Source organism: Cololabis saira, chromosome 21 (genome assembly GCF_033807715.1).
Source record: "Cololabis saira isolate AMF1-May2022 chromosome 21, fColSai1.1, whole genome shotgun sequence".
Classification (NCBI taxonomy): Eukaryota; Metazoa; Chordata; class Actinopteri; order Beloniformes; family Belonidae; genus Cololabis; species Cololabis saira.
In genome coordinates this window covers 8,843,182-8,852,637 of record NC_084607.1, presented here as the reverse complement: position 1 = coordinate 8,852,637, position 9,456 = coordinate 8,843,182, and the positions used below count along the sequence as shown (strand labels likewise).

The 9,456-nt window shown below is 39.0% G+C and overlaps 1 protein-coding gene across 2 annotated transcripts in view; it reads left to right on the top strand.

The window, feature by feature from the left end:
- The window catches only part of ppp1caa (protein phosphatase 1, catalytic subunit, alpha isozyme a), a 10,438-nt gene extending 1,120 nt beyond the window's left edge, over nucleotides 1-9,318 (top strand). For both annotated transcript variants that reach the window (XM_061711324.1, XM_061711323.1), the window contains exons 3-8: nucleotides 3,518-3,649; nucleotides 4,292-4,522; nucleotides 4,611-4,715; nucleotides 4,805-5,028; nucleotides 5,812-5,946; nucleotides 6,062-9,318. In XM_061711324.1, coding sequence (XP_061567308.1) covers nucleotides 3,518-3,649; nucleotides 4,292-4,522; nucleotides 4,611-4,715; nucleotides 4,805-5,028; nucleotides 5,812-5,946; nucleotides 6,062-6,178 — 944 coding nt within the window. In that variant the 3' untranslated portion in view covers nucleotides 6,179-9,318. The remainder of the gene's footprint in view (nucleotides 1-3,517; nucleotides 3,650-4,291; nucleotides 4,523-4,610; nucleotides 4,716-4,804; nucleotides 5,029-5,811; nucleotides 5,947-6,061) is intronic.
- The last annotated feature ends 138 nt before the right edge of the window (nucleotides 9,319-9,456 follow it).

Sequence of the window (9,456 nt, the reverse complement as noted above, 5' to 3'; positions counted from 1 at the left end):
GGTGAGATTATGCTTTTGACAAACATGCTTTGATTAGCACATCTGTATTTGATTGCACTGCTGGTTTTCACTGTCTTCAACTTCACTGCTGCTTTTTAATCATAATGTGAATTGCATATATACGTTGTTTTCTCTTCAATATGCTATGTGCTCTTGGATTGACATGTTTGTATGTGCATAAATAACAGTACACCTGAAAATAAGTTGATTGCTTGTTAGTGCCAAAATGTTTTATTTAGTAATAATCTGAACAAATTCACTGTTGTGCTTTTTAAATATCCTTTAATGCATTCTTTGGACTAATATAAAGTAAGTTGTGTATATATATTAGAAGATTTTAAATGTCAGAATTCTAACTGCATACAATTTGAACCGCTTTGTCACTTTTACGAGGTGTAAAAATACAAATGGGAATGCATTATTTTCACATTCAGATCATATTTCGGGAGCTTTAAGGGTGACAAACGCAAATCACCTGGCTCCTAAGTATACAGTTTATCTAGGAAGCACAAGTAATGAGTGTGAAAGGTATGTCTGCTTCACATCAACTCTCCCAGCTTTTCCACGTGGAATTGTCGGTACCAAAAATATCTATGCAGTAAATATGTTGGTCTTTTTTTTTTTTTTGTCGTAAAACTGTATGGCTAAATATAGGAGGCAACTCCACATATTTCATCTAAACCTAATTGGGATTAACCTCTGGCCACCACATTGGGGAGGTAACTTGAGGCACTGAGGAGACACAAGCCTGTTGGGATGAGAATGGAAAAAGTCTCGACAAGGCTCTCCGTACAAAAATAAATACATCTTATGTGGGTATAGCTGAGCCAGAAGAAAACATAGCCTTAGATAAAGTAAAACAAAACTCTTATGCATCTGAAATCCCGTAGGAATCCTAAAGTCAATTAAAATAAATCAGGTCCGTGCTCTCAAACAGTCTAAAGACCCAAATCCTCACCCTTTGACAAATCTGCTTCGTTCTACTCTCGTTCATGTCGTTCCCAAAACATCTTCTGTATAGCAACTGTCTGCAGTAACCTTTTCAGCATGTCCTGTTTGCACGACTGACAAAAACACTCAACTTTGATGCAGCAGTCACTATAAGAACAAGAAGATTACAAAACAAGGTCAAAACATGTCTAGAAGAATTAAAAAAAAATGAATAAACACGTGCTACAAATTGAAACTGAAATACAAAGATTTAACCCAAGTACGTGCTTTAGATTTAACATACAGGAAGTGGTTGGTAGTTGTTAAACGGAGCACATGCAAACTAGTTTCTATTTATTTAAATCTGACATGTCGTGGTGAAAAGAAATCTTCTGCCTGGTGAACATATAATGATTAGCATTGATAATTTTCCCGTGAGCAGAAATGTTGATACATTTCTCCTTAGCTTTCAGTGTGTTTACTTCCTTGTATATAGGCCCTGCATGACCAGCCTTGGCCGAGCTGGAGGTGATTGGGATTATACACAAATATGCATGTGCAGTTAACTTCCTCCGGGGCGTTTGACTTTGACTGTGGAAGCTGCTGGAGTGTTTTGTACACGTATTGCCGGGCTTGGGTCATGATAAGGTTGTCTGCTAAACACAGAAGACAAACATAGTGATAGTGGCAGTATTTATATCTTATGTAACTCACTTGACCTTTTTTTATTTGGCCCTTGCGGTTTTATTGCTCAGAATAGCCGCCCGTCAGGCTATGTAACAATTGCATTCATCTGATTTGTTTAAAACTGCAGGAGAACTGTTTGTGCCGAATCAAGAGATTGCAAAATGTTGCCCATGCCGCTCCCTAGGTGTACTGACGGCGAGGTTAACCTTTTGCTTGCTGGCTGTGCTTTGAGACCAAACCAATTAAATGTGTTTGGATAATGAGCGGTGTCAATTGGATTAGTTGCGCAGATCCCAAACCTAAGCAAACTCTGTGAGTGCATGGGAAACAGCTTGTCTGGGGGAGCGTGACATCACGGAAGTCCAACCAGAACACGTAGCGTGGAAGTCAGGAGTGCTGAAGCGCATCGACGGCTGATGGCGTCACTGCCAACACCCCGGCAGCTTTGCTGTTGTGCTTGTCCAGCTCTTTGTTTTTGGTCCCCTAATCAGTGTAGTGGAAAGTCTTTTGTCTGCACCCCTCATGAAAGGCTCACTGTTGCCCACTGGCTGTGAGGCTAACTTTGGAGTAAGCTCTGTCAGGGCTTAGCCTTCCCTAATCCAGGTTTAAAGCAACAAGCAGTACTGCAGTATTTATATCTACTTTTCCCTGCCTTTTGTCATCACTTAACTGTAGTAGCTTTCTTAATGCCCATTTGCTCCCTCATTTTGTTTTATTTCCCTTGCAAACAGTATTTAAGTATTGGGTATTTTACTTGTAGCAACAGTTTAAAAAAAAAAAACACAAAAGGATATGGGTTGTTTCCTCAAGTTGTGAGTGAATTATGTTCTGTCTCCGGCGCCCCGTCCTTTTGAACTTTTTTCTATCGTCCAGCAAACATGAGTTGGAAAGTTATTCCTGATCTATTATCTGTGACACATTCTCACGGTGCATTAATCGCACAGAGCTAACCCTGAGTCTAATAATACTGCACTTGGTGTAGAAACCTTGATATTTCTTGTGTGAATATGGTTCTTGTGACATTAAGTTGGCCTTTTATTTCCACTTGATTTGAGAGGTTGTTTTCTTTTGCACGGCGTTGGCCTCACAGAGGGTTGAGTTAATTAATTCATAATTATGCTGTAAAACTGATAGTAGTTTAGTTTTATGTTGTTGCTCAATTGAAGTATCTTGGTTTTGCAATGAGTAACCCTTATCTGCAATTGTGACTTATCAAACCCACATCAGTCAGGTGAAGTTATGTGGCATTCCTTTGAATAATAAATGCATGGCAACCAGATAATGACAACCTCTCCAGAATATTTTAGACATCACAAGTGACATAGTTGGTACATAATATTAGCTTAATTCTTGCCCTCTGACCTGTTTCTTCTGCTTCTCTTGATTTTTACAGTACTGTTTTCAGAGCCCGTTCATATTAAGAGACCCATATTTATGTGGCTCGGGCGTTTGTTTTGCTGCAAGAAGGGGAAGCGGAGGTTGTGTCTTTACTTTCAGTTTTAACTTCCACCTTAACAGAAAGGTTGTCAAGTGTAAACTAATTTCCACTGATTGTTTTCTCAAATGCTGCATTTCTGTGCACGCTTCAGAGCCGTATCTTGTTCTGGTTCTATGTTGGCTTTTTATTTTCAAAATGTGTCATACTACATGACCTCTAAATAATTTATCTACCTGCTGAAATGGCTGTTCGACATGAACAGAATTTGATAGCATTTGGCTGGTGGGAGGTGTTAACTGTCCAGTCTGCTGGAGCGGTTCAAAAACATCACATTTCACTGCTTTGGTTTATGACCGTCTTTGTTCAGATTTTCGTCACACTCTGTTAGTGTATGTGTGTCTTGGTGGTGCTTCTGTATGTCCTATAAAATGTTTCCCATCGTCCTTTTTTTTTTTTCTCCAGTCAAAGGCTCTCGACCGGGGAAGAATGTTCAACTTACAGAAAACGAGATCCGTGGCCTTTGCCTCAAGTCTCGTGAAATCTTCCTGAGCCAGCCCATCCTGCTGGAACTTGAGGCTCCCTTGAAAATCTGTGGTGAGTTGTAAGAAATCGAGAGGAGAGGAGTCTGCAACATCAAAACAAAATGTTTAAATATCTATGGGTCTTTAGAGTGTATAGATTCTGGTACATAAGAAGGTTTTTATTTTAATTTACTGGTTTGCTCATCTGTGATTAGAGTTTAGAGTTTATTAATTTAGCACAAAAAGATGCATGAAGCACTGCGCAAGGAGGGAACGAAGTTCTATAGCGAACTTGTACAAGGTTCCACCCCTGTCAAAAAAACAAAACAAAGGACAAGCAGACAGCATGCATGAGCTAAACAACAACAAAAGACAAAGATCAATAGCAACAGGAATTCAAGTACTTGAAACAACTAATAGTAAAAAACACAAAGAAAGAACAAAAAATGTGACAAAAGCAGAACAATGAGAAAGAATATATAATTAAAGGTCGATAAAATTAAAGGTCGAGTAGAGAAAGTAAATTAGGTTCCTGTGGAAAGCAAAAATTCCTTTAGGTTTTTTTTTAAAATGCATTGGGAGGAGGTGGACCAAGTATTCAAGTATTAGTCATATAATAGATTATATTGTAAATGCTGTCTGAATTTAAAAAACAGCCATGTGTGATTCTAGTGACAGCGGTGTTGAAGTGATGCGTCTGTGCTGCCCCCTACAGGTGATGTGCACGGTCAGTACTATGATCTGCTCCGACTCTTTGAATACGGAGGCTTTCCCCCTGAAAGCAACTACCTGTTCTTGGGTGATTACGTGGACAGGGGGAAGCAGTCGCTGGAGACAATCTGCCTGCTTCTAGCCTACAAGATCAAATACCCCGAGAACTTTTTCCTGCTCCGCGGTAACCACGAGTGCGCCTCCATTAATCGAATCTACGGCTTTTATGATGAGTGTAAGTGCAAAAAAATCTTGCATGGTTGGTGAAAAATAGTGGCATTTGTGAACTAAATCTTCTGTTTCTTTTTTTCCTGTGTTTCCAGGTAAGCGACGGTATAACATTAAGCTGTGGAAGACCTTCACAGACTGCTTTAATTGTTTACCTGTGGCTGCCATCGTAGATGAGAAAATCTTCTGCTGTCATGGAGGTAGGTGTGTTTTCAGTTCATGTGTCAGGAGGTGTAATGTGGAGAACCAGACTGATTGATCTCTCCTCTCTGGACGTTCCTCTTCCCAGGCCTTTCTCCCGATCTTCAGTCGATGGAGCAGATCCGCAGAGTAATGCGACCCACAGACGTGCCTGACCAGGGTTTGCTGTGCGACCTGCTGTGGGCCGATCCAGACAAAGACGTGCTGGGCTGGGGGGAAAACGACCGCGGCGTCTCCTTCACGTTCGGGGCAGATGTGGTGGCCAAATTTTTGCACAAACACGACATGGACCTAATATGCAGGGCACATCAGGTAATGTTGAAAATACTTGGTGTGGTTTTCTTTGTGTGTGTTTTCCCTTTTACAATGTTTCTCATGCCTCTACATCCAAACATGAGAATATGTGAAAGCTACTGCAGGGTAGGGCTGGGCGATATGGACCAAAAGTCATATCTCGATATTTTCTAGCTGAATGGCGATACTCGATATATATCGATATTTTTTCTGTGCCATAATTGGGGTTTCCCCCAAAGCATTATAGCATAGCATCTCTGTTTCATTTTTTTCTGAGGCAAACCCTTAAAAAAACAGTCAGTTTTAATACAAAGCCTCGTGCCAAATGTCACACAGGCTTTATTAACAGAGGTCTGCACAATATCAAAATGTATAAAACAAATGAAATAAAAATAAACTGCCTGCATATATAGAATAAAAATGCTTCTTGAATAAAATAAAACAAATATCCCTTTCCTGCATAACAATTAAATTAAAATACACTGTGCAATTAATACAATGTAGACAGTAACAGGCAGACTTTTCCACTGAGGTTGACAGTTGTGCAAATAACAAAACATTTGTGCAACTCTCAAATAAAACATTCAAGTCAATTTGTCACAAAATAAGCTATATCAAAATCATAAAAAAAAAAAAAAAAAAATGTTTTATTGATATAAACGATATTGTCTCGTACCATATCGCGTTTGAAAATATATCGATATATATTAAAATCTCGATATGTCGCCCAGCCCTACTGCAGGGGATGGCTGATGCAGCGTTGTGCTTCTGTTTTGTTCACGCTCTCATTTTCATCCAAAGGTGGTTGAAGATGGTTACGAGTTTTTCGCAAAGAGGCAACTCGTCACTCTGTTCTCAGCTCCAAACTACTGTGGAGAGTTTGATAATGCTGGTGCCATGATGAGTGTGGACGAGACGCTCATGTGCTCTTTCCAGGTGTGTAGAAACATTTATTTTACAGCCGGGTGTTTTCTGGAAATTGTGTTAATATGATCAGAACAGATGACAGTTTTATCAATCTAACGGAGAACCTTTTGTGTGCGTCTCACAGATTCTTAAGCCAGCAGATAAGAAATTGTATCCTTATGGTGGAGGGGGAGGAATGGGTTCGGGAAGACCAGTCACCCCCCCGCGAAATTCAGCCAAGGCTGGGAAGGCCAAGAAATAACAGCCGCTGAGCCACTTCCTACGACTCGCCACCCCCACTCTCAGCCCAACACTGTTTTCCTCCTCTACCTCCCAAAATTGTTTCTCCCTCGTCACCAAACGGCAATAAAGAAAACAAGTGTCCAGGGCTCAATCTTCTTTTCTTTTCTTTTTCTCTTTTTTTCTTCCTCTCTAAAACAAATTTTAACTGTTTTGAAGATTTGCGAGGATTGTTCTGTAAGTGTATCTGTAAAAAAGCGAGTGACACAGAAGGCATTTTTGTATATTGTATGTTTTTCTTTGTTTTATTTTTCATGCCCTCTTATCTGTATCCTTTCCTTTTCTAGAGATGGGTTCTGCCCATTCATCATCTAAATTCCAACCTGGCTGACGGGTGGTGGTGGGGGGGGCGGAGGGAGGAATGAGCCTCGCTTGTTTATGTTCAGGCCAGGCACTGTTTAATGCTAAACACAAGCTTTTGTACATCATGTTTCCGAGGTCCATGTATGTCTGTGTGGAGGGGGGTGGGAGGGATTTTGGGGATCAAGTTGCACGGTAAAACGGTAACGGCACATACCACACGCTGGGTGCACAGGTGAATGAATGACGTGTGGTGAAATAGATGGATTCCAGAGAAGATTACTTTTTTCCCACTTCCACCTTGAAATGAATGATTTTTGATGAGTCATGGGTGTGCTGTAGATGTGCTTTTTTTTTTTCCTCTTTTTCTTTGTAGATACATCAAACCAGCATGATTTTTATTTTGTCTTTCTTATTTTTGTTTTTAGTGCACTCAAAGTTGAAGATAAATAAACGTAACCATTTATTTGAAAGAAAAAGACGCCATCACTTTGTTTGCTGTTAGTCACCTTTGTCATTGCATATTGCATATTTAAGTTCGGTTCTTTGAACTGACGATTCATCATGACTGGGACTAAAACTTTAAAAAGTAACACATGTCACTTTGGCCCAAGTTATAATATAGATGCTTCAGTATGTTTTTAGACAAATTCTGATATTTAGAAAAATATTCATAAATTTTAAGCGAAGAAATGGCAAAACTAGTTTTAGTATCTTTCGTTGATGGTTTTTATCGCAAATATCCTGTTTGATCTTTTTCTATTAAAGCATGTAAAGCTGAAAGGGTGAAACAAAAGTCTGACAGCCGTCGGGATGGCGGCTCTATCACTCTGCTTTTGCCTCCGATGTTTAGGCTGATATTCTTAGTATAATCCAACTTCACTTCTTGCAGTTATGAATAGACAACACTTTGATATTGACTATAGAACATTTTAATGAAGAATGGGGAAGTGTGCAAATGTTTTTCTGTTTGTTGGATTGTGATCAGAATATCAGAAAGATGAGATGCTTCAACTTTCAGTCTGAGGTACTTTAGTTAAGATCAAGAACATTTTTTTTTTTTTTAAGATTGTATAATACATTCCTTTCCACCTTTCAGTGTGCATGGGTAATGTGTGTGTGAAACATTGTTGGAGGATAATTATAAGTGAATTTACTTATCACATGCAAAATATTCCCATTCAATCTAGCTTTGAAGTTCTGATTACAGCTTAAAGTGATTCCCAGCTATTGCTGTTTAGTTGTTCAGTAAATACTTTTTTTATTATGCTCTATAAATCATAGGCAAGTATGTGGAAGTACTTGTGCTGCTGGTGACCGCAGTCATTTCTGATTTGCTGTATGTGTTTTTATAATTTCCTTTCAGAGGTTTGCTGTGAAAAAAAGAGCCATAGACAATTAAATTATTAAACTAAAAGAACTGTGATCCCCTCAAATGTAGATGCCTCAAAACTATACTCTGAGGAAAAAAAAAGGTGAGCCATTTTTTTCCCCCTGATTGCTACATTTTTGTCAAGTAAAAGCAAACTTTTTAAAAATCCCAAAGGTTCCACTTTGCATTTCTACCACTGTGCATTAAGTCTGACAGGCGTACAGGGTGTTCCCAGTGAAAACAGGCCATAGTTCAGCACAGGCTGTTGCAACTGGTGAATAATACTTCTCACACACTTTTTTGCACTGTTACATAATTGGTGTGTCTGGCTTTGTTTGCTGTCTGTCCTCATTCTTGAGCCCCCTGTTCAAGTATAAACACACAAGCGGCTCTCTTAAATTTTAAAGCCACTAAATACTGGTCAAACTGCGAGCAGAGCATATAAGGACGTACTTCTGCAGAGGGTGGAGGAGCTGGAATTCAGCCACCATCCTGCCCTTCCTTTTCTCCTTTCCTTTTCTCAGCCAGAGGTTTTCGGTTCAGTGACTCACAAAACATTGTTTCCCCCTATTGATATTTTGTGTAATCTTTACCTGCAACCGATAGAAATCCAATCATTAAGACCTCATTATAAGCTCTTGTTCATTTCACATCCAGTGAGATCAACTCAGGAAGTGAAATAATATATATTGAAGACAATTCACGCATTTTATTTTTAATCTGCAGACTAAGATGAATGCATATATGAATACTTTGTGCAGGATATACCCAAGTTGGGGCACCTGCCTTTTTTTTTTCTCTCTTTTTTTGTGTGTAAAGGTTTAGCCCAACCCTGGCGTACCAACGGGCAACGTTCAGAGAGATTTCTTGTTAGTGAACGACCCCTTTTGTGGATAAAGTTTGTGAGGTTTTGACAAAAACAATGATGTGGAAACCTGTGGGATGAAAGTGTAATGGGTTAATTTAAAAAAAGAGAGGTTTTAAGAGTACACAGCATCCTAATATGACTAAATGCAAGGCAATATGATGCTTTTGAAGACTATCATCAATATTAAGAGATTGTAATTAAAGATGCCAAACACTTTAATGGAATCTGCAGTTCTGTTGTCTCCCGAATAAAGGATTTATCAAAGGACATTTTAACTGTCGTTTTCACAGCTGTGCAATCTCCTGCTTAGACTTTTGTTTTTTCTTTTCTTTTTTTAACTGACAAAGTTAACCTTAGATACGGCAAGCTTATTAGTGTAGGATTTTTTTAATCAATCAGGGATGTTTTGCACCATGCACTGTCGCTGGGTAGGTATAAGAAATCCTAGGAATATAACATTAAATGCGTAGGAAAATAAGCATATTTTTATTTGTATTTCATTTGTTTTCAAGTCAATCAGATGGTATCTGTTTCAAGGTAGAAATAAAATGTATAATTTTTACATTTTGTGTCTGGTTTTTTCTTTTTGCATTCTCCAGTGTGAAAGACTGCAAGCGTCTTTCCTTTGGGGTGAAAGGTGTGAGTGGCGACAGATGTTAGGAGCAGCCTGAACACAAGGGATTAAGAGTGTAGTATTCAC